Raw genomic sequence first — 25,122 nt, 5'->3', positions numbered from 1 at the left:
GGCTCTTAAAAATAGTGGAGTCAGGGGATATGGGGAGAAGGCAGGAACGGGGTACTGATTGAGGATGATCAGCCATGATCCCATTGAACGGCAGTGCTGGCTCGAGGGGTCAAATGGCCTACTCCTGCACCTATTGTCTATTTGCATGCTGAAAAACAGAAACATCCCCAAAAGAAAGTCTAAGTAATATATATGTCTTTCTTCTTTTTATATTCATCACTTTCACACAGAAAGACTGATGGGAGAAACACAACCATCGTTTTTTGATTTGATTTAGCTGAATGCTTAGAGACGCAAACCATTTTATTAACTGCAGCTTTCTGCCCATGTTTATTTTGACTCTGAAACCTGTCAAAATTGGAAACACTAACTTATACCGCACATGCTTTACTCCCTCAGTTAAGTTTGTTCTTTTCTGTAATAATTTGTGCATTAGCTCGTGAAAGTAATTGGTGAAAGATTTCAACTACGTTCTTGCAAATATTTACTTTTCAAATATAAATGTGATTAAGGCATGCAAATAAATTGGTAATAGCTTTAGAACTCCAAATACCTGGGATGTGAAGTCATGTTGCTGCAGTTGCCTTCCTTCTCTGAGGTCCCAGGACCTTACAGTGTTATCTAAACCTCCCGTCCAAAGTTTGGTGCCATCATTTGAAATGTCAATACAGCTGGCTCCATCTGTGTGACCTTGGAATTGCCTGATTAAATAAACAAAAGAGAATAAAGGTTTCCTGCATAAGCCTCAAATAAATACAATTATATTGTTAGTTTTGGACTCATCGGCATGTTCTTTCTGCATTTGGTTAAACTAATCATGATTGGATCAGTTTCATGTGCAAACATTATCCAGGTGCGACAAGCCCATGCAAAATAACATCAGTCAAAACTCAGCTTTAACAAGTTTCTTTTCACCACCCTTACCAAAGTTATTGACATACAGATTATTGGCGGGGTTCTACTTTGGTTCCTCCAGGCTTTACAAGAATTAGTACAATAATACAAAGATTTAATCGAACTCAAAGTGAAAATGGCCCAGCTCAAATTAGAGTGCTCGGAAATTGAAATCTTCCTTTTAGGTTTTGAACAAGTACTTTGTTGACTGCAAATCACAACTTACAAAAACGCAAACCATTTTAAAACTGTAACTTTTAAAAAAAAGTTTATTTTCCCTCTATCGGTGTCAAAATTGGAAACGGTAACTTCCCCAATGCACATGGCCTGCAATTCCCAAAAGTTAACATCGTCCTTTTCTGTAATAATTTGTGCATTACCTCGTGAAAGTAATTGGTTGCAAAGATTTCAAGTATTGCAGCAAAAATTTACCATGGTGATGAAGGAAAATGTGATAAGGCATGCAAATAAAGACAAATAGCTTTAGCACATCCTCACAAATACGAGGCATATATAAAGTGATCTGAGGCACAGAACAAGTTCTCTGCAATGAGTGGCCCCAAGATACCTTTAAACCACCTAGTCAACACTCAGTAGAGATCGCAGCAATGCATCTCCACTGTGCATAGCTACTGGGTACCAGCAACAATGGAACACATGCAGTGCACTAAAGATAATACATTATTGCCTTCCATCACAGTGCAATGTGATGGACGTTATGTTAATTTGGATGTCATCGTGTGTGTTGTTGCTTTTTTGGTATGACAAACTAATCATCCTTGGATCATGTTTTTACATGTGCATAACATTATCACAATTACAAAACAAGAGCTGCAAAATAACTGAAAAATTACATCAGTCAAAACTCAGCTTTAACAAGTTTCTTTTCACCACCCTAACCAAAGTTATTGACATACAGATTATTGGCGGGGTTCTACTTTGGTTCCTCCAGGCTTTACACCACAGCAACACCATTGTCAAATTTAGATACACTAAGTGGTGGGACTCATCTCCGGGGGGGACGAGTACTCTAAAGTGAAGGTGGAGCAGCTGAAATTGTGGTGCGAAGAAAATGAAATGCTCCTTTTAGGTGTGCTGACAAAGGAAGTTTACTAGACTTCCCAACAACAAAACGGCATGGCAACATTGACTATCAGATGGGACTTTAAAAAAAGGTTTATTTCCGTATATGGGTGTCCATATTGAGGAGGAGGACCGGTGTGGTTCCCCAATGTCAATGGCCTGCAATTGTCAAAGCTGACACATCTCCTCTGCTGGAATCTTGGCAACCTTGGAGAAGTTGTTGCACAGCCTCCAGTAGTGCAGCAAAAATCATGGTGATGAAGGAAAATGCAGATGGAAGGAGGAAGACGAGACAAATATCTGTGGTTGCACATCCTCACAGTGATACGAGGCATATATAAAGTGATCTGAGGCACAGAACAAGTTCTCTGCAATGAGTGGCCCCAAGATACCTTTAAACCACCTAGTCAACACTCAGTAGAGATCGCAGCATGCATCTCCACTGTGCATAGCTACTGGGTACCAGCAACAATGGAACACATGCAGTGCACTAAAGATAATACATTATTGCCTTCCATCACAGTGCGCTGTGATGGACGTTTATGTTAATTTTTATGTAGTCGTGTGTGTTGTTGCTTTTTTTGGTATGACAAGGATGACATTCCTTGTATGTTTTTACATACTTGGTTAATAAATTAATCACAATTACAAAACTCAGAGCTGCTGATGCATTAAATGGGGATTAGTTAAATCACCTCTGGAATACAAAGTACAGGACAACTCAGCGGGTCAGGCAGCATCACTGGATTCTATTCTATAAGCAACTTTTTAGGTTGGCACCACTTGAAGGGTCCCGAACTGAAACATCGCCTATCCATGTCCTCCAGAGATGCTGCCTGACCTGCTGAGTTATTCCTCTACTTTGTTTCTACACAGGATTCCAGCATTCGCATCTCCTTGTGTCTCAATTACATCAACATCCCTTGTCAACTTGCTGCAGGAGTATTCCTTATTTTGCAAGATGTTAGAAGCGAAAATCATGGGTTACACATTATTGTTCCATTATCTGGTGGCAAGGAAGATGATAAATGAACACTGCATCATGCGCAAAGCGTCATGTAGAAATGATGGTGGAAATACATCATGAAGATAAATCATGCACAGCTCAATTTCAGGATTTCAATAGGAAATGATCATCACTACTGCGTTAAAAATATGTATAATATTTATATGAAATTTATACACAAAAAGGCACGAAAGAGGTTTTTTTGTGTTGACGGGCCATTTATGTACCATTCTCTCATTACTAATTAATGCTCCTATTCCAGATCAGAGTTCTCTTATTTCAAAAGTAGGAACCAAACCCTGATAACAGTGACAAATAGAGACATAAAATCTGTCATTCATCACTATATTAGATCACCTCAGCTACCCCCACAAACCTCACAATTTACACATTGTTGAAAGAATCACAGATCAGGTGGGCAGGGAGTGTCAGGAGAATGTGTAGGAAGGAACTGCAGATGCTGGTTTAAACCAAAGATAGACACAAAAAGCTGGTGTAACTCAGCGGATTAAGACAGCAACTCTGGAGAAAAATAGGTGACGTTAATGGCCTGTCTCCTTTATCATCGTTACTTTTTTGCATATCTTTCATTCATTTGTTCTATATCTCTCTATATCACCACCTATATCGTTTCCCTTTCAACAGAAAATAGACAATACACAATAGGTGCAGGAGTAGACCATTCGGCCCTTCGAGCCAGCACCGCCATTCAATGTGATCATGGCTGATCATCCCCAATCAAGTTCAAGTTCAAGTGAGTTTATTGTCATGTGTCCCTGTATAGGACAATGAATTTATTTCTTTGCTTCAGAACACAGAACATAGTAGGCATTTACTACATAACAGATAACTGTGTCCATATACCATAATATAAATATATACACACATGAATAAATAAACTGATAAAGTACAAATAACAGATAATGGTTATTAATAATCAGAGTTTTGTCCAAGCCAGGTTTAATAGCCTGATGGCTGTGGGGAAGTAGCTATTCCTGAACCTGGTTGTTGCAATCTTCAGGCTCCTGTACCTTATGCCTGAAGGTAGCAGGGAGATGAGTGTGTGGCCAGGATGGTGTGGGTCGTTGATGATACTGCCAGCCTTTTTGAAGCAGCGCCTGCGATAGATCCCCTCGATGGAAGGAAGGTCACAGCCGATGGTGGACTGGGCAGTGTTTACTATTTTTTGTAGTCTTTTCCTCTCCCGGGCGCTCAAATTGCCGAACCAAGCCACGATGCAACCGATCAGCATGCTCTCTACTGTGCACCTGTAGAAGTTAGAGAGAGTCCTCCTTGACAAACCGACTCTCCGTAATCTTCTCAGGAAGTAGAGGCGCTGATGAGCTTTATTGATAATTGCATTAGTGTTCTCAGACCAGGAAAGATCTTCAGAGATGTGCATGCCCAGGAATTTGAAGCTCTTGACCCTTTCAACCATCGACCCGTTGATATAAATGGGGCTGTGGGTCCCCCTCCTACTCCTTCCAAAGTCCACAATCAGTTCCTTGGTTTTGCTGGTGTTGAGGCCAGGCTATTGCGCTGGCACCATATGGACAGTTGCTCGATCTCTCTTCTATACTCTGACTCATCCCCATCAGTGATACATCCCACAACAGTGGTGTCGTCAGCGAACTTGATGATGGAGTTCGCACTGTGACTGGCTACGCAGTCATGAGTATAGAGCGAGTACAGCAGGGGGCTGAGCACGCAGCCTTGAGGTGCTCCCGTGCTGATTGTTATCGAGGCTAACACATTTCCACCAATACGAACAGATTGCGGTCTGTGAATGAGGACGTCGAGGATCCAATTGCAGAGGGATGCGCAGAGACCCAGTTCTGCGAGTGTGGTAACCAGCTTGGAGGGGATGATTGTATTAAATGCCGAGCTGTAATCTATGAATAACAGCCTGACATGTGAGTTTTTGTTGTCCAAGTGGTCCAGAGCAGAGTGGAGGGCCAGCGAGATTGCATCCACCGTTGATCTGTTGTGGCGGTAAGCGAACTGCAGTGGGTCCAGGTTTTTGTTGAGGTAGGAGTTGATTTGCTCCTGATCAACCTCTCAAAGCACTTCTTCACCACCGGCGTTAGTGCCACTGGTCGATAGTCATTGAGGCACGTCACCTTGCTCTTCTTGGGCACTGGTATAATTGATGCCTTTTTAAAACAGTTTTCAATCAGTACCAAATCATCCAGGCTTCATCCAAATCATTGATGTATATTGTAAATAGCTGCGGTCCCAGCACCGAACCTTGCGGTACCCCACTAGTCACTGCCTGCCATTCTGAAAAGGGACCCGTTAACCCAGACTCTCCGTCTGAAGAGGATCTCGACCCAAAACGTCACCTATTCCTTTTCTCCAGAGATGCTGTCCGACTCGTCAGAAGAAATTCAGATGACAGAATACCACAGCAGCTACTGTATAGAAAGTCAAATGAGACCAAACAATCATGCTGTGGATGGAAAAAGAGATTCAAAGTCTCTTGTAGAACATTCCTGAAGAGTTTATACACCAAGCACTGGATCATCCTGTCTGATTACGAGCGTACAAAGTGAGGATTATTCCCATGAGGAAGCCAGAATGGAGGAAGCAAAGAAGAAAAGAGAATCATAAAAATGAAGTACAGGATACCCACTCGTTTGTCACTTGGGTGGAAGAAATCTTTGAGTCCAGATTGGCCTAATCAGCTATTTCTATACACATTGCAACATTATAGATTATAGATGCCATGGTTTTACTTAAGAATGAATGACAAACACCAACAACCTGCCTTCAAAGATGGATATAATGTGATAAAAAGTGCCTTGTAGAGGAAAATGCTATCTCCAAGTTGATTGCCATTACAATTATTTGTTTAAAATATTAATGGCTACAACCAATACATGAACCCTAAAAAGTTATTTTTAAATGTATGCACACTAACATTTCTTTAACAACTTTCCAATCTAATCAGATACACAACTTCACAGGAATTAATTTAGACTCTTACCTGACCAACGTCTGGTTGTGCAGATCCCAGACAGCGATATTACCATCACTACAGCAGGAGAAACAGACCTTGGAGTCAGGGCTGATCGCTAAAGCATAGCAGGCAGGAGCTGAAGACGTCAACTCTGCCTTTATACGCGGGGTTGGAGCTGCCAAATCCCAAATGGATAACGTGCTGGCTTCACCACCCACGATTAGGGTGCATCCGTCAGGAAGTAACTTGCATGATCGGATGTAATTGTCTCTGTTCTGTGGATTAAATAAAACACAATCTATTTTCCTATCTCGTTATTGAAACAATTTCATGCTTTTTATATGGCTAAATGCAAAAGACATTCAAGAACTTGAAAACAACTGCAAATAAAGGAGTTTTATTAAAGGAAAGCCAGGATTAAAGGAACGGCAGACATACATTTTCAAAAGACGACATATTCCAAAGCAGCAAAGAGGATGTGTGTCATTTATTTGATGGATTTTAGTCAGGATATGCCAATAGAAAATTCAGACACTAGTCCCAACTGCATTTGTGGATTTTGTACAACAGCCTCTTTGTGGTTGGAGTAAGAGTGGTAATTCAGTGGTGTGTTATGGCTAATGTGGATTTACACTGTCTTCACCTGGTGACCTTGAGACAAGGACTTCATCTGATCAGCCAGAGAGTCTACTGTGCCATAAACCCTTTTTAACCAATAATTTGCCCACAAGTTTTCCTTGGATTGCAACATGACCATAAAAATGTGAAACCAGTCCAGCACACACACCACCACCACAGGCTTAGACACACACACATGATTGTCAAATAAATTGCATTGAATTGAATAAATGTACCATTCTGTAATTCGTTTTCTATTTCATAACTTGCAAACCTTTAACATCTCTAAATTATAAATGTGAAATTGTCACCATGTAGAACCATGTCACCATTGTCACCATGTAGAAATTACAGCTGTGTTTATACATAGCCCCCCCCCCCCCCCATTTCTGGGCTCCATAATGTTTAGGACACATGGCTTCACAGGCGTTTGTAATTGCTCAGGTGTGTTTAATTGCCTCCTTAATACAGGTAAAAGGGAGCTCCAGTCTTTCAATCACTTTTGGAAACTTTTATTGCTGTTTATTAACATGAGGACCAAAGTTGTGCCAATGAAAGACAAATAAGCCATTATGATACTGAGAAACAAGAATCAAACTGTTAGAGACATCAGCCAAACCTTAGGCTTACCAAAATCAACTGTTTGGAACATCACTAATCGCAAAGGGACTGGCAGGTCAAGGAAGACCTCCACAGCTGATGACAGAATGCTCTCTATAATAAAGAAAACCCCCCAAACACCTGTCCGACAGATCAGAAACACTCTTCAAGAGTCAGGTGTGGATTTGTCAATGACCACTGTCCGCAGGAGACTTCATGAACAGAAATACAGAGGCTCCACTGCAAGATGCAAACCACTGGTTAGCTGCAAAAATAGGATGGCCAGGTTACAGTTTGCTAAAAGAGCAACCACAGTTCTGGAAAAAGGTCTCATGGACAGATGAGACTAAGATTAACATATCAGAGTGATGGCAAGAGCAAAGTATGGAGGAGAGAAGGAACTTCCCAAGATCCAAAGCGTACCACCTCAACTTTGAAACACGGTGGTGGGAATGTTATGGCCTGGGCATGTATGGCTGCTGAAGGTGCTGGCTCACTTATCTTCATTGATGATACAACTGCTGATGGTCGTAGCATAATGAATTCTGAAGTGTATAGACACATCCTATCTGCTCAAGTTCAAACAATTGCCCAGAACTCATTGGCCGGCTGTTCATTCTACAGCAATACAATGATCCCAAACATGCTGCTAAAGCAACAAAAGAGTTTTTCAAAGCTAAAAAATGGTCGATTCTTGTGTGGCCAAGTCAACCACCCGATCTGAACCCAATTGAGCATGCCTTTTATATGCTGAAGAGAAAACTGAAGGGGGCTAGCCCCCAAAACAAGCATAAGCTAAAGATGGCAGCATTACAGGTCAGGCAGAGCATCACCAGAGAAGACACCCAGCAACTGGTGATGTCCATGAATCGCAGACATCAAGCAGTCATTGGATGCAAAGGATATGCGACTAAATACTAAACATGGCTACTTTCATTTACATGACATTGCTGTGTCCCAGACATTATGGTGGCCCAGAAATAATAATAATAATAATAACTTTATTTATAAAGCGCTTTTAGACAACATCAGTTACCACAAAGTGCTGTACATGGGAAGTCAACAAAAAGTTATTACAAACTACTAAAACCATTAAGACGACAGGACTATAAAAACAGTAAAAATTAAAATACATTAAAAGCACTAAAACAGGAACAATGTCTCAGCCAGTGAATAAAAGTGAGTTTTTAGGGAGGATTTAAAGATGGACAGTGAAGGGGCCTGTCTGATCTGCAGCGGCAAGGTGTTCCAGAGTGCCGGGGGCAGCAACAGAAAAGGCTCTATCCCCTCTGAGCTTACGCTTAGACCTTGGTACCTCAAGGAGCAGCTGATCCGCTGACCTGAGGCACCGGGCAGGAGCATATAGGTGGAGCAGCTCAGAGAGGTAAGGCGGGGCGAGGCCATTCAATGATTTAAAAACAAATAAAATAATTTTAAAATGAACTCGAAAGTGCACTGGGAGCCAGTGAAGGGAGGCCAAAATTGGCGTAATGTGCTCCCTCCTTCGAGTTCCGGTTAAAAGGCGAGCGGCAGCATTTTGGACCAATTGGAGACGAGCCAACGAAGCTCGTGAGACTCCAGAGTAGAGTGCGTTACAGTAATCCAGCCTCGATGTAATAAAGGCATGGATTACTGTTTCAAAATGCTGCCGCTCGAGAATGGGCTTCACCTTTGCCAGCTTCCTTAGGTGAAAGAAGCTGGACTTAACCACTGCGCCTATTTGTTTATCTAATTTAAAATCACCGTCCATCATAAAACCCAAGTTTAAAACTGTTGGCTTTACGAACACTGCAAGTGGACCCAAGTCAACAGAGGGAGGTTCACGGCAGCCATTAGGGCCGAACAAAATCACTTCCGTCTTTTTTTCGTTAAGTCCCAGAAAGTTTAAGGCCATCCAGGACTTAATGTCCTCAAGACAAGACAGAAGTGATTTTAGGGAATAATTATCTTCTTTCCAGAGTGGCATATACAACTGGCTATCATCCGCGTAAAAGTGAAAGGAGATGCCATGCCTTCTTAAAATTGAGTCCAGTGGAAGTAGATAAAGGGAGAAAAGCAGGGGCCCTAAAATTGAGCCCTGTGGAACCCCATATGCCAAGGGAGCAGAGGAGGATTCAAAGCCACCAAGGCTTACACGCATGGTTCTATCTGCCAGATAGGACCTGAACCATCCCAGGGCACTGCCACAGATGCCCACTTGTTGCTGTAATCGGGAAATTAATATTCCATGGTCCACAGTGTCGAAGGCGGCAGATAGGTCCAGCAAGACAAGAACCACATAATTACCGGAGTCCTTTGCCAGGAGGATGTCGTTAGAGACCCTTAGCAAAGCCGACTCTGTGCTATGCATAGCCTTGAAACCAGACTGAAAGACCTCCCGGATGTTGTGCTCATCCAGGAAGAGTTTCAACTGGGCATAAACTACTTTCTCCATGATTTTCGAGATAAATGGGAGCTTGGAGATTGGCCTAAAATGGGCCAGGACAGTCTGGTCCAGGCCAGGTTTCTTGAGTAGTGGCTGCACTACAGCATGTTTAAATTTTACGCGGACAACCCCAGTAGACAAGCTACTGTTTATGATGGCGAGGACCGAATGCCCTATGCTCGGGAAGACCTCTTTAAAAAGAAGAGGAGGGACAGCATCACATGGGGAACCCGACGGCTTGATATGGGTAACCACATCCTCTAGACCAGACAGCGTCAGGGGAACAAACGTATCAAATGCCACCAGGCAAGGGGCCAGAACAGGTGGGTCTGAGGCAGGAGCTGAGATAAGAGCCCTAATAGAAACAACCTTGTTTATAAAGAAGTGCAGGAAGTCGTTCTGGGGGGACTATGTATAAACACTGCTGTAATTTCTACACGGTGAAACCAAAATGTATAAAAATGGCCTTTATTAAAATCTGACAATGTTCACTTAAAACACATGTGATTTTTCTATTTCAAATCTCAAATTGTGGAATACAGAGGCAAATAAATAAACGATGGGTTTTTGTCCCAAACATTATAGAGGGCACTGTAGTTTATGAAGATGGATTGCAAACTTTCTACTGCTTGGTTTCTGGCAGTATCAGGAAGTTATTCAGAGTAAAATTTTCAAGATGATTTCACCAGCTGTAAACCTAAGAATCAAAGCCAAGATCCTTGCCCCCAGCCACTCTCAGCCAGACTCTCATTAGTTCTCTAAGGTGAACAAGCCACTTACAACATTCTCAACTTTAATGGATTTACGCACCTAATAATTCTTCATTAACTATTTGTAACTTAGACTTCACTCCTAATATATATCAGGTGGGTACATTTATATTGATGCCCAATAAAACCTTTCATAAATGCTCGCTATAATATCCCAGCTGAATCTGGTTCACCTATGGTTGATGTGGGAAATGGGAACATTCCAAAGTTGGTGTTAAATATGTACATTTGGAAACAAAACGTGTTTATTCTTGAACTGATGAACAGCTACCTAGAATTGTTACAGTTTCCTGATTAAATCTCATAAGAGAGAATTGGAATTTCAACAGTAGTTTACATTCACTTACCAAGCAGTCCAGCTGGGACACTGGGCTCTTACTGCCAGGCTGGCTGATATCCCAGACCTTCACACAGCCCTTCCCACCAGTGTACACATGCCTTGTGGGGTTACTGATGGTAACAGCGCACACAACTTCACCGTGGTTCAGTGTGTTGATTTGCCGAGCATGTCGAGGGATTCCTGGTCCAATGAGGGCATCAGGAGGAAAAGGCACAGGCTGCATTTGTCCATCCGCCGTAACATGGAATGAATATGCTCTATTCAGGGGAGAAAGAGGAAAATAAAACAAACTGAAGTCTTTGGACTGACTTTTGCTAAAACCAATGTCTCAAGATTTATTTTGTTCATTATTTTTTTCCTTACAAGCGATTATCTCCTGGTCATTTGTTACAAATTCGCAGCTCATAAGACTTTTATTACCCACAATTCTGTTGCCACTTTACCATCTTATATGTAAAGCTTAAAAAACTAGAAATCAGTACAAATTACTGGAGGGGATCAGAATTCAAAACCGGGCCTTTTTTTTACATGATTATTCCTAATAGCTCAATTCCTCTACACAGCCACTGACTGGCAGCTGCACGTCGATCTGGGCAAACAGCTGAAATTTCCACAGCACATCACAGCAACATCACTCCGGCCAGACATGATCATCACCTCCGAAGTGATAAAACAGCTGATCATTCTGGAGCTGACAGTGCCCTGGGAAGAGCGTATTGAAGAGGCTAATGAGAGGAACCGCGCAAATTACCAGGAACTGGTGGAGATGTGCCAGGTTAGTGGCTGGAAGACATACTATGAGCCCATAGAGGTGGGCTGTAGAGGCTTTGCAGGACGCTCACTCTGCAAAGTCCTCAACCAGTTGGGCATTACGGGGCTGGTAAAGAAGAGGGTTCAATCCGCAAGCGAAGCCGCAGAGATTAAGAGGGCTGGTCCGTGGGCGGTTGCTGCTGGGATGCAAGTCGGGGCTTGATCAACACTGGCTGGGTCGCCTGGGCGAGGGTGTCTGATGTTGTGAGACCCAAAACGCCAGGTGACCCGAAGTCACATCACTGTGGATGCGTCCCAGCGCATCTAGAAGATGTATCTTTCACAATGCTAATTTTGTACAAAACTTAAATTACCCATAAGATCACCTTCTTCTTATTTTGTATAACTGTAGAACAACTTGTACAAACTCACATTTGGATGTTGGATCCAGATAATTAAACTCAGTGTGGAGGAGACCATCATTGTCACACTATCATGTTTATGGCTTGCACACTGAGTTCCATAGTCTGTTCCTGGGAAATGGTTGATTTTCACTTGGGCATTAACTGCCCACGTGTCATCATTTGTACATGGGTAATTTAATAATATTATGACATCTCTAATTATTCAATGATCTCTTAACACGATGTGAAAATCTTTATACAAATTTAATTTTAACTAAATTGAATAATGGTCTGCACACAATTTAGAGACGATGTAAAGACTATTTCAACAATTCTCAAGTTAAAAATGTACATTTCCTTTATCCATTTACATTAAAATTGTAAATAATTAAAGGAACACAGGTCTAGAGTTTGTTATCTTTAACTAAAACATATAGCAGAGCGGTACATCAGGTTGTTAGTTCATCACTACCGCTTCCAAGACTACCTAATGTAGGAAGTGGGTGTTAATATAAAGTGTGCAGTAAGGTGGGGTTAATGATGTTACACTACTCTGGTTGGTTCACATGCAATAACTAATCTACATCCTTCCCCGTAAAGAGTAAAGATAGTTAGGCAAAGGTTAAACACATGGATTTAAACGTACTCGCCGTATCTGTCAGGTAGTCCACTAATACGACCCGAACGAGTACGGACAAACCACTCCCTCCGGACTAGTAAAGTTAGTGGGGGAGGGAGGCAGTGAACCCGAGAAGGGGAAAGCAGCTGAAGAACACTTGGGGCGACCGGTGGGGTGAGCATGCGGTAGAGGTAATGTTGTTAGATGGGGTTGCTGACCGTGGCGGAGAGCGCACACTGGGACTAGTGGTTGCAGGAGCAGCAGAGGGTTTAACCAGCAGGGGTGGAGCAAATGGACCGGTTGGAGGTGGTTGAGATTCTTTTACAAGCAACAAATGTTGGCGGCTTCATCTGTACAGGACACCATCGACATTGACAAGGTAGGAGCAGGGTTCCTTAGATGGGCCGACAACGAAACCCAGACGGGAATGTCCCACAGCAGTCTGCAGACGGTCAACTTGACCCCTCAATGGTTTGCTGGACTTGTCATAAGAGCGCTTCTAAATGTTGTGTTTCTCCTGAATTCGCTTTTGGACCGCAGCTGGTTTAAACACCTGTGGCTTCAGCTGTCACTGGGCGATTAGTATCGGAGGTCATGTTGTCCGAGACATCAGGCGTTGAGCTGATGAACCATCTCTGGAAATGTTTCTAAGGTTTAAAAGGTCCTGATAAACATCAGACTTGGCCAGGTGGGAGCGTTCCATTAGTTGTTTTGCGTTCCCGACGGCACGTTCAGTGAGCCCGTTGCTTTGGGGATATTCAGGGCTGCTTGTGATATGGTGGAAGTTCCATCGTTTGGAAAAGTGTTTAAATGCGTGGCTGGTGAATTGTCTTCCATTGTCAATTTGTAGGCGAACTGATGCGCCGAATACGGAAAAGTGTCTCTGTAACTTTTGAATAACCATGTCGGATGTGATGGTGGGCAGTAAATCAAGTTCGAACCAGTTGGAGTAGGAGTCCATTCGAAAATGTCTGCTGCCAGAGATGTTAGGGTAGGAGCGCTGGCCAGCTGTAGTTTTAAAAAGTCAAATACGTGTTGATGTTGCTGGTACCAGGTCCATTCAGTGTCCTTGCGGGTGAGTTGTCTCAGTGGTGAACTGAGTTCACTGAGATTCGGTATGAACTTTCCCAGATAGTTTACCATACCCAGAAATCGTTGTAGGCTGAGCAGGTCGGCAGGGGCTGGCATTGCTCGGATGGCTGCAGTTTTCTTCGGGTCAAGCTTTAGACCATCACAAGTGAATACGTGTCCGACATAGGTGACCTCTGGAATGCGGAACTTACATTTTTTGGGGTTGAGCTTAAGGTTAATCTCTCACGCCCTGTCCAGAATCCGCTTGAGGTTGTGGTCATGCTCCGATATGTCTTTGCCAGGATGTCATCTATGATGATGGCACACAGGAAGCCTCTGAACAACTGTTCCATGGTTCTCTGAAATACCTCGCTAGCCATGTTGATGCCAAATGGCATTCTGAGAAATTTGAATCTGCCAAATGGTGTAGCAAACGTAGTCAGGTTCGAGGACTCGTCATCTATGATGTATCTATGATCTCTGCTATATGTAAATGATTAATTTTGTGTTGTATGTAAATGATTAATTAAAGTCATCTTTAATTATAACATATAGCAGAGCGGTTGGTGCATCAGGTTGTTAGTTCATCACTACCGCTTCCAAGACTACCTAATGTAGGAAGTGGGTGTTAATATAAAGTGTACAGTAAGGCGGGGGTTAATGATGCTACACTACTCTGATTGGTTCACATGCAATAACCAATCTACAAATATTATTGTAATTGTTTGCTAAAATTATGAACTATAAATTAAAATTATTGCAGCTGCCAAAAAGGCAAAACATCAAAAATTCTGTGTTTATAATCAGAAAAAAACATGATTAATAAAGCAAATATAGCAAAGCATTGTTTTCAAATAATTACTTACGGTTTTCCACCTGGGATGCCGGTCAAATTCGGAGGCATTGCAGACACTCGCATGTGAGGATGAGGGTCGAACCCAACCTATGACCAAAAAGCATTCGATAAACAAGTGCAGTGTGTTTGGCAAAGGGAATACAATTGCAACCTGCATGAATGTAATCTTGGGACCAAGAACAACATTTTTCTAGTATTGATTTTCTCAGTAATATTTCTATTAAAAAAAAAATCAAAAACATACCACAGATTAAAAAACAATAAATAATGTAATTGGCCATAAAGCTCTATGCCATTCTGAGAATGTGCCAGGTTCTGTTTCCATGTAGGATTTACCGATCTTTCACAATAATAACACATGTTGTGCACAGTTCCTTTAATATATTTTAAAAAGTGCCCCAAAGTGAATAAATGATTTTGAGCAAAAAGACAAGTTTGGTCAAAGTGGTGGATTCTATAGCAACGAATATAGGGGAGAATTTGAGAAAGGATACAGAATTTGGTGATTAGGGGAAGTAGATTAGGAATCCAACTCCAGCTTGTGGGTCCTTGACAATGGAAGGTACAGTGTGCAAGTGGGTGGGAATGATTCAAGGTGCAGTGGTAAGAAAATATGAGACCAGTTCATTCTTTAAATAGAAATATAGAAAATAGGTGCAGGAAGAGGCCATTGGCCCTTCGAGCCAGCACCGCCATTCATTGTAATCATGGCTGATCGTCCCCTATCAATAACCCATGCCTGCCTGCTCCCCATATCCCTTAATTCCACTAGCCCGTAGAGCTCTATCCAAATTATCTCTTAAACCCACCCAGTGATTTGGCCTCCATTGCCCTCTGTGGCAGGGATTTCCACAAATTCACAACTCTCTGGGTTAAAAAGTTTATTTTCACCTCAGTCCTAAATGGCCTCCCCTTTATTCTAAGACTGTGGCCCCTGGTTCTGGACTCGCCCAACATTGGGAACATTTTTCCTGCATCTAGCCTGTCCAGTCCTTTTATAATTTTATATGTTTCCATAAGATCCCCCTCATCCTTCTAAACTCCAGTGAATACAAGCCTAGTCTTTTCAATCTTTCCTCATATGACAGTCCCGAAATCCCAGGGATCAATCTCGTGAACCTACGCTGCACTGCCTCAATACAACGGCTGTTGCTGTTGGTAGGACCGAGAACAATGTGAAGAACTGACCTCCCTAATGTCTCAAGAGGCAGATCGGTTAAATGAGTTTGAGATTGTCAGAAATAACACTCTGTAAAATGTTTAAGGAACAGGATTCCTTTTCAATGATGTGATAAAATTAATTTAAAATTGAAGTTCATGTGAGAAAGGGTGACATTTAATCAATGTGTTCCCTAATATATTACTATTGCCCTATAGATCATAATGAAGGAAGAAATTTGGAGCAGTGGAGCTTTAATCTTTACAGTTCAACTAACCCAAATCCATGCACACAAGACTGTCCACAATAATGGCATTATTGCCGAAGCGAAGTGCATGGGAATGGGCAGTAATAGTGATTATATGCAGGTACAATTAAGGTAGTGTGGTGTGCTGGAGAAGGATTATCTCAAATTCTTCCTCCATACGAAGTAAACTATTTACATTACAAAATTAAGACTGAAAACACCTTTGTTGCAATACAGTATTCACGATACTCGTGAACAGATATGTTCAGTGATTTTCTTGACACACTGACACATCAGTGAAAACCTTGTAATGAACATTAATATGGTGGAGTTGAAAGACTGTAGGAAATTCATTCCTCATTTTCCATAATATTTCATTTTTCAAACATTCTTTGTCATTATAAAGAGGCTGCATTCACGTAAAACCATTTATTACTTTTAAATTGCTGTGTAATTCACTTATGATCATCATCATAATAAAAGCCAGAGCAAGGTGCTAAAGATTTTTAATACTCTGCTCTACAATTGCCAAGAAGTTTTATTTCTTTTCCCAATGTGTCTAGAATTTCTTTAACTCGTAATGCTTCACAGGCAAATGCTCCTGCTTGTTATTACTAATAAATTGCTTAGCTAAAAAAGACCTCAGATTGAACATTAACCATTCCATTTCTGCACCAGGGATTCTGTTTTACAGTTAACAATATCTAGATGCCGAAATAATAGAATTAGGTCTTGAACAATAATAAGCAATAAGGTAATTTTCAAAAGGAATCCAAACATTTTTTTGCTCTTCCTACGTTTCACATTTATATTTTGTGTTAGTTTTCAGGCTGTGCACACTGACTGGGACTCCAATGTTCTTGATAGGGTACTGCTTGAGGCACACATGTATCTTCTCCCCATAGATTAGACATTCAAATTGTTCAAGCATAAACAATATCCTTGTTCTACACTTTTAAATTAGTTGTAGATTGGGTTATGAAGCTGACATCCTGATCTTTCTTCTACCTGTATAATACCCTACTATGGGCAACCACAGAGTATCAAACCACACCAGGGACTCTACCTCTGCTGGTTGTGGTAAATAGATAGTGCAAATTCTACATGATCCCCTGCAAAGTTGAAATTACAAGTAAATTATCTTCTCCCAGCTAACAGACAAATTCATCTAAAGTCAACTAGTTTTCTCAATTGTCTGCTTTTTGTTAAGGATAGTTGTATTTAATTCTGGAATTATTCTGTTATTTAGTGCTCACTTGTACTTGGGATCAAGGGGATGTAAATTTGGCTTCATGGTAATAATGACATGAACAAAAGCACTAGCACGATGACGCAGCGGTAGAGCTGCTGCCTTACAACACTTACAGTGCCAGAGACCCAGGTTTGATCTAGGTGCCATCTGTACGGAAATTGTACATTCACCCCGTGACCGCTTAGGTTTTCTCCGAGATCTTCGGTTTCCTCCCACACTCCAGAGACGTACAGGTTGTAAGTTAATGTAAATTAAATTAAAAGGACTTCTAGGAGAATAATCTTATCCTCCATGGGGATTCTAGACAGTGTCTCGTCCAAGCAGGCATAGAAGGTCTCTTTTACTTCCTCTTCAGAGTTTTAAATCAAAGGACGGACAATTCTTCTCCACGGATTGTCACCTTGTCGTGGTGGATAAGCTTGTGTGGTCATGAGATCCTGAGAGTGATGCCGTCTGGAGCAATGCTCCAGGCAGGGCCACCCATGGCGGTACAGTTGAGGGGGAGGTCCCTGACAAAGAGCAATCCAACCAAGACCTCAAAGGTGGAACAGGTGGAGGATGATGGCTGACTTTAGAGGTACAACAGACATGATATTCACAGCAAGCCAACTCCATGATGGCATGTAGGTCACAATACTAAGCAACTGGGACTCTGAGTCCGAGCCCTTCACTGTGGAAATGGGGGTCAAACAGGGATACATCATTGCACCCACCCTGTTTGTCGTCTTCATTGCTGCCATACTTCACCTCATTGGTGAAGAGCTGCCACAGGGGATCCCAATCCTCTACAGAGTTGACAGTGGGCTCTTCAACCTTAATAGGTTGAAGGCGAAGGCCAAGAGCAAAGTCAGTAACACTGCCATCATGGAGCTTCAGTACGCGGACAACTGCGCCATTGCAGCACTCTCCGTAGAAGACCTCCATGGCACACTGAATATCACTGCCAAGGCAACAGAGCCATGGGCCTACCCTTAAACATCAAGAAGATCCAGGTCCTACACCAATCTCCACCCAACCAGCCATCTACACAGCCCACTATAAAAGTGGACAACACCACTCTTGAAAACGTTGACCATTCTTTCCTCAAAAGCTGACATCGACTCTGAGGTCAACCATCGCCTGAGTTGTGCCAGTGGAGCCTACGCCAGACTCAGGAAAAGAGTCTTTGATGACAGAGACCTAAAGGCTCAAACAAAACTGCTGGTCTACAGAGCCATTGACCACCCCACCCTGTTGTATGGAGCCGAGTCATGGACCACCTACAGCAGCACCTAAGCCTTGGATCTACCATCAAAGATCCTTATGAAAGATTCTGAGGATCAGCTGGGAGGACAAATGCACCAACATCAGCGTTTTGGAGGAATCCAACATGACCAGCATCACCCCCACATATAATGCAGCACCAACTTCGATGGACTGGCCATGTCATCCGCATATGCAACATACATCTCCCTAAACAGATCCTGTACACTCAACTGAAGGAAGGTCGGCGAGCCCCTCGCGGGCCAAAGAAACGCTTCATGGACAACATCAAGAACAGTCTGAAGAAATTCCACATCAGATCGGGTAACTGGAAGCACATTGCACTGAACAGGTGCTCCACTTACGTAAGAATGCTGTTCATCGATTACAGCTCAGCATTCAACACCATTATACTCTCTAAACTGATCACCAAACTCGGTAACCTGGGCATCGACCCCTCCCTCTGCAACTGGATACTGGACTTTCTAACCAACAGGCCCCAGTCTGTTAGGTTAGACAAACACACCTCTTCAACCCTCACCCTGAACACTGGTGTTCCACAGGACTGTGTGCTGAGCCGCCTCCTCTACACCCTCTTCACCTACGACTGCACACATGTACATGGTACTAACACCATCATTAAGTATGCAGATGATACAACGGTGATTGGCCTCATCAGCAACAACGATGAGTCGGCCTATAGGGAGGAGGTCCAGCTCCTAGCAGCATGGTGCCCTGACAACAACCTGGCCCTTAATTCCAAGGAGCTCATTGTAGACTTCAGGAAGTCTAAGGGCGGCACACACACCCCCATCCACATATAACCATATAACAATTACAGCACGGAAACAGGCCATCTCGGCCCTACAAGTCCATGCCGAAAAAAATTTTTTCCCCTTAGTCCCACCTGCCTGCACTCGTACCATAACCCTCCATTCCCTTCTCATCCATATGCCTATCCAATTTATTTTTAAATGATACCAATGAACCTGCCTCCACCACTTCCACTGGGAGCTCATTCCACACCGCCACCACTCTCTGCGTAAAGAAGTTCCCCCTCATATTACCCCTAAACTTCTGTCCCTTAATTCTGAAGTCATGTCCTCTTGTTTGAATCTTCCCTATTCTCAAAGGGAAAAGCTTGTCCACATCAACTCTGTCTATCCCTCTCATCATTTTAAAGACATCTATCAGGTCCCCCTTAACCTTCTGCGCTCCAAAGAATAAAGCCCTAACTTGTTCAACCTTTCTCTGTAACTTAGTTGCTGAAACCCAGGCAACATTCTAGTAAATCTCCTCTGTACTCTCTCTCACATCAACGGGACGGAGGTGGAACGTGTTTCCAGCTTCAGGTTCCTGGGGGTCAACATCTCCGATGACCTCTCTTGGACCCACAATACCTCAACTGTGGTCAAGAAGGCTCACCAGCGTCTCTTCTGCCGGAGGAGACTGAAGAAGGTCCATCTGTCTCCTCAGATTCTGGTGAACTTCTACCGCTGCACCATCGAGAGCATCCTTACCAACTGTATCACAGTATAGTATGGCAACTGCTCTGTCTCCGACCGGAAGGCATTGCAGAGGGTGGTGAAAATTGCCCAATGCATCACCGGTTCCTCGCACCCCTCCATTGAGTCTGTCCAAAGCAAGCGTTGTCTGCGGAGCGCGCTCAGCATCGCCAAGGACTGCTCTCACCCCAACCATTGACTGTTTACCCTCCTACCATCCGGGAGGCGCTACAGATCTCTCCGTTGCCGGACCAGCAGGTCCAGGAACAGCTTCTTCCCTGCGGCTGTCACACTACTCAACAATGTACCTCGGTGACTGCCAATCATCATCCCCCCCCCCCCCACCCCCCCCTCCCACAAGAAAAACACTATGACTGTATGCATGTAAATAGATTTATTTATTGAAATCATATTCTATGTCGCTCTCCAGGGAGATGCTAACTGCATTTTGTTGTCTCTGTACTATACACTGACAATGACAATTAAAGTTGAATCTGGAGGAAATCCGTGCAGGAAGGAGCTGTGTCGCAGAGACAAAGCGGCAGCACCGTAAGGAGAGAGCGAAGGGGGTTCGACGACTACCAACCACCGCCAGTCTCCACTGCCCATGTTGCACCAAGGTGTGTGGATTGTGGATCGGCCTCTACAGGCATCTGCAGACCCACAAGTAGACAACCCTATGGAGGGGAAAGGACAGTCATACTCGAGTGACTGCTGATGAACTGTAAATTGTTCCTACAGTGTCTAGGATAGTGTTAATATGCAGGGATCCCTGGTACGTGCGGACCTGATGGGCCGAAGGGCCTGTTTCCGTGCTGTATCTCTAAACCAAACTAAACAATCACCTTTCTAAAAATATGGTATTTCGATTTTATTTTGATTTAATTCATAAGGAAAACAAATTTGTGATTGTTCCCGTTATATTTTCAGTTATCTGATTGTACATTTATTTCTTTTTTCTTGAGCCAAATCATAGTTGCGATACAAGTGCTGTGACGGTTTGTCTTCAGCAGAGAACTTTCTCCAAAGTAAAGTAAAAAGTAAAGTATCCTTTATTGTCATTCAGACATTTCAATCTGGACGAAATTGTATACCTTGCAGTCATAACATGGAATAAAATAACAAGACACACACTTAACACAGTTTAACATCCACCACAGTGAGTCTACCAGGCACCTCCTCACTGTGATGGAAGGCAAAAGTCTTAAAGTCCTTGTTTATTCCATCCTCGTCTCCCTCTGCGTTGAGGCAATCCAGCTTTCCAGCCGGGTGACGGTAAGACCAGTGGCTGCATCCGAGCTCCGCAAACGGGCAGGTTCAAACTCCGCGGCCCGGGGCGGTCGAAGCTGCCACCCTCCAGTCCAGTTGACGAAGCTGTCATTGCAGGAGCTCCAGAAAACCGGTCACCAACCTGGGATCTGCGAGCTCCCGACGATGTCGTCCACTGGGCCCACGGCCGAGCCTCCAAAGTCGGGTCGCCGCCGTCGCAACGCTACCACAGCCCCGAAGTCGGAAAGTCCTGGCTCCGATTTATCTCGGAGCCTCGAGGTCAGTCCCAATTGGAGGCCGCCAGCTCCACGATAGGCCTCAGCACAGACGGAGACGGGGGATACGACAAAAAAAAGGTTGCATCCCCCCCCGAAGGAAGAGACTAAAAAGAGTTTCTCCCACCCCCTCCTCCACGCATACACAACTAAAATAAACGAAATAAACTAAACACCAGGACAAAAAGAAAACAAAAAAAAGAAAAAAACAGACGGACTGCAGGTGAGCCGCAGCTGCTTGGGCAGCGCCGCCACTTCTGGAGCAGTAAAGGGAAGCACATAATGGAAGGCCAACGATATCAACTTTCTTTCTAGCTAATTTTCTTTCATTGACACTAACCCAAGCATCAAAATTCCGATGGAACTCTGCCAACCTTCCAACAGCAAACACCCAGAGAAAAAGAATAATTAAAGACAGACAAAAGTTGCTAGTGTAAGTCAGCGGGTCAGGCAGCATCTCTAGAGAAAAGAAATAGGTGACTTTTGGGTCGTAACCCCCTGCTCAGACGTTAACCTTAACAATGAGAATAGGCTGGATACCATTTCAACTGTCTGTGAACACAGTGCTATTCATCTCCTTTGTCTCTAGCAAACATTTATTGCAGCAGGGTTAAAGAAATGAGTATTTAACCAATTTACCTCTCTTAACCCAGAGCACTCCGATGTCATTGTAGCACTATCACTAATTGGTAGGTGACAGAGGGATCAGCAATGACCACAACTAAAATGTACACATACCATGAAGATATTGCAATTTAAAGCACTTGTGGTTCAAACATCTTAAGGTTCAATTTCAACCGCACATGATGTAATGTGGTTAGTAAAACTTTATGTTCAGTTGCCAGATAAATGAAAAATTAGTCTTGTAACCATAACAAAATAACTTGCTCTGATTCCAATACAGCTACAGTACAAAAATGCCTTACTTTCTCTCCTTCTCAAGAAAGAGAACTTGCAACACTCTAGCATTGCCCTCAGGGATTTATAAACGTAAAATAGCCAAACACAACTTAAGGGCCTGTCTCACTTGGGCGTCATTTGCTCATCACGCAGGTGGCGTCCAATGACTTCGTGAATCCCAAAGTCCTGGGGCCCCGACATATTTTCTTGATCATCGCATCAGTTTGGAAGGTCCAGATTAAAGGATTTTGTCCACACTGTTGATGAGGACAAGGTCATGTTCACCCCCCTCGTTTCCTTAGATCAACAACCTTCTTTTCAATCTTGCTGATGTTAAGGGCTAGATTGTTGCATTGATACCATGGCACTAGGTTTGCAATCTCTTCCTGTATATAATCGCAGCTGCAGATATAAACCCCAAGGCCAACATCTAGGAGTTTAGAGATAAGCTTATTCAGTATTTAAGGTATATGGCATCCTGACTCCAAAGGTGTTCTTATTGTCAAGGTATCTAGGGCTGAATAGAGGGCAAAAGGGATGGCATCCTCTGGAGATCTATTTTTCATGTACACAAATTGTAGGGAGTCTGGATTGTCCTGAAGATCGTCATAAACATGGCCTATTACAGGTCTTTCAAAACACTTTATTACAGGTTATGTTAAGAGCTATTGGGACTTAGTCATTGAGCCAAGTTACTTTACTTTTCTTGTGGATTGGCTTGTTGAAGATTTCCCTGAAGTAGTTGGGGTAAGAGGTTGAAAATGGCAGCAAAGACTGTGGACAATTGATCATTGCACAATTTTAGAACCCATTCTGGGACTTGGATTTAGGCTGGCAGTTTTCTCAGAGTCTACCCTTATGAAAGTAGATCTTGACCGACCACTGAGATGTATAGGACAGAGCCAGCAGAGGATGGGGGGGGGGGGGGGGGGGACATGACTAGGTGAAACCGTGTTTGCCTGTTCTAGATGTGTGTAAATGGCATGAAGCTCTTCCAGTGGAGATGTGTCGTCGCCAAACTTGCCCCTGAATTTGACTTGTCGCCTCTGATGGTATTCAGGCACAGTCACAGTTGCCTGACTTCCACTTATTTATTTTGAAAGTCTCTTGTGGCATCCCCGATAGCTTTGCACAGATCATAAATGGCTTTCTTGTGCAATATGGGATCAACCCTCTTGATGGTCTTGGATCTGCTCTTTAGCAGAGAGCCGATCTCACTGTTCATCCAAGGTTTCTGGTTAGCATAGACCCAAATCATCTTTGTGCAAATGCCACTGGCAATGTAATTCTTGATGAAACCAGTGATGATTGTGATACACTCATCTGGATTGCTTGAAATGTCTTAAACAGTTTCCAGTCCACTTCAGGCTATCCTGAAGTCGACCCAGACCATTGCTGTATTACACTTTTTGTTGCTGCCTCGCGTCTTAATGTTGAAGCTGACAGAAGCAGTACCGACCGATGATTAGACTGGCCAAAATGGGGGCGGGGATGCAGCGACAGGCGGTCTTAATGGTGATGTAGCAGTGATACACAGCGATGAACCCAGGACAGGTTTATGTTCCTGAAATTAACTTGATTGTAGTCACTAGCGATGATGAACTGAGCATCAAGGTTTGCTGTTTCAAGAGCATTGATGAGAGTATACTTCGCCCAGTGCCACATTGGCAATAGCTTGAGGTGGTATGTAGACCACCAATAAGATAATAACAGTAATGGAGAAACCCACTGTTTTTTTTAAGCAGGTACATGCGAGTCAGGGGTGATCCAAAGAACTCTGCGGCCCATGATCTCGCAGTAGAGAAGTATTCTTCCTCAAAGTTTTTCAAGGTTGTTCTTGTGTGATTGAACATTAGCACAAAGTACACAGGGGAGGTGGGGTCAAAAAGCCAAGTTGTGAGTGCTAGCAAAACAAGGGAAGTTGTCTTTTATACGTCTTTCAATAACACATCCGGAGGTTCCAAGGGAAGAGAAAATGGAGGAGAACTTCTTGCTGGTCCAGCAAATAAACCTACAAATCACATTCTTTGATATTGTGTGATAAAACCCACCTTCCACCCAGATCTTGATCTTTGCCAGCCCACCTTCCTCCTGCTTTTGGAGCTCTGAATATCCTTCAGACTATTTTTTGCCTCTTCAGATTGTTGTCCTCCAACACCTTCTCCTCAACCAACCAAAATGCTTCTCTCCAAAGCCACTCTGATTTTTCCCTTCCAGTCCCCATATTCAGACCTGTGCCTACGCCTCCCTCACCCAACATTACCTCAGAACACTGGCCCCTACTGACCTCTATCTCTGACCTTTCAGATCAGCAAAATATCCAAGGTCAACATTGAAATGGGCATCTAAAAAACATTTTCTGTGATCCCATTGTTTTTTGTTCATTTCCAACTTACAAACAATTCAAGTTACAAAAAGGTTTCAGAAATGGCGCAGCTGTAACCTTGGATCTTAATTAATTTCAAATTGATACAAATGAACATTTCACATAACAAGATAAGCTATTGATATATTCCTCCATAATTGCTATTTTATACATTATTGGCCTTCAAAAGAGAACGTGAACTGTAGGAATGTATGAGTAGTGCATGGCTTACCATGGGGGGTCGTGCGTAGGCAACTACTGCTGCTGCTGTGGCGGCACTCATCTGAGGTGGAATATTATGTAGGTTGGGGTAACCTCCGGGGCTGTTAAGGTCGCCGTTGATGCTGGGCATTATCCCAAACGGTGAAGGGTAAGGTCCTGGCACTGCCAAGGGTGCCCTTAATCCTGAGGCTGTAAAGTAATTGCAAAAAAAAGTTGCTTCATTTTTGTAATAAAATTAGTTTGAGTTATGCAAAGATAAATCTACACAAACTTTAAAAAATATTTACATTT

General features: G+C 43.0%; 1 protein-coding gene across 11 annotated transcripts in view; it reads right to left on the bottom strand.

Annotated features, from left to right (window-relative positions):
- Positions 1-25,122, bottom strand: part of LOC129695749 (transducin-like enhancer protein 1) — a 129,156-nt gene that overhangs the window by 10,519 nt on the left and 93,515 nt on the right. For all 11 annotated transcript variants that reach the window (XM_055632999.1, XM_055632996.1, XM_055632997.1 and 8 more), the window contains 5 exons: positions 24,842-25,020; positions 14,406-14,482; positions 10,703-10,952; positions 5,970-6,217; positions 554-701 (listed from right to left, as the gene is read on the bottom strand). In XM_055632999.1, the coding sequence (XP_055488974.1) occupies positions 554-701; positions 5,970-6,217; positions 10,703-10,952; positions 14,406-14,482; positions 24,842-25,020 (902 nt within the window). The remainder of the gene's footprint in view (positions 1-553; positions 702-5,969; positions 6,218-10,702; positions 10,953-14,405; positions 14,483-24,841; positions 25,021-25,122) is intronic.

Source organism: Leucoraja erinacea, chromosome 3, assembly GCF_028641065.1.
Source record: "Leucoraja erinacea ecotype New England chromosome 3, Leri_hhj_1, whole genome shotgun sequence".
NCBI classification, from domain to species: domain Eukaryota; kingdom Metazoa; phylum Chordata; class Chondrichthyes; order Rajiformes; family Rajidae; genus Leucoraja; species Leucoraja erinaceus.
Note: the sequence above shows the minus strand (reverse complement) of the source record. Positions and strands in the feature narration are given on the sequence as shown.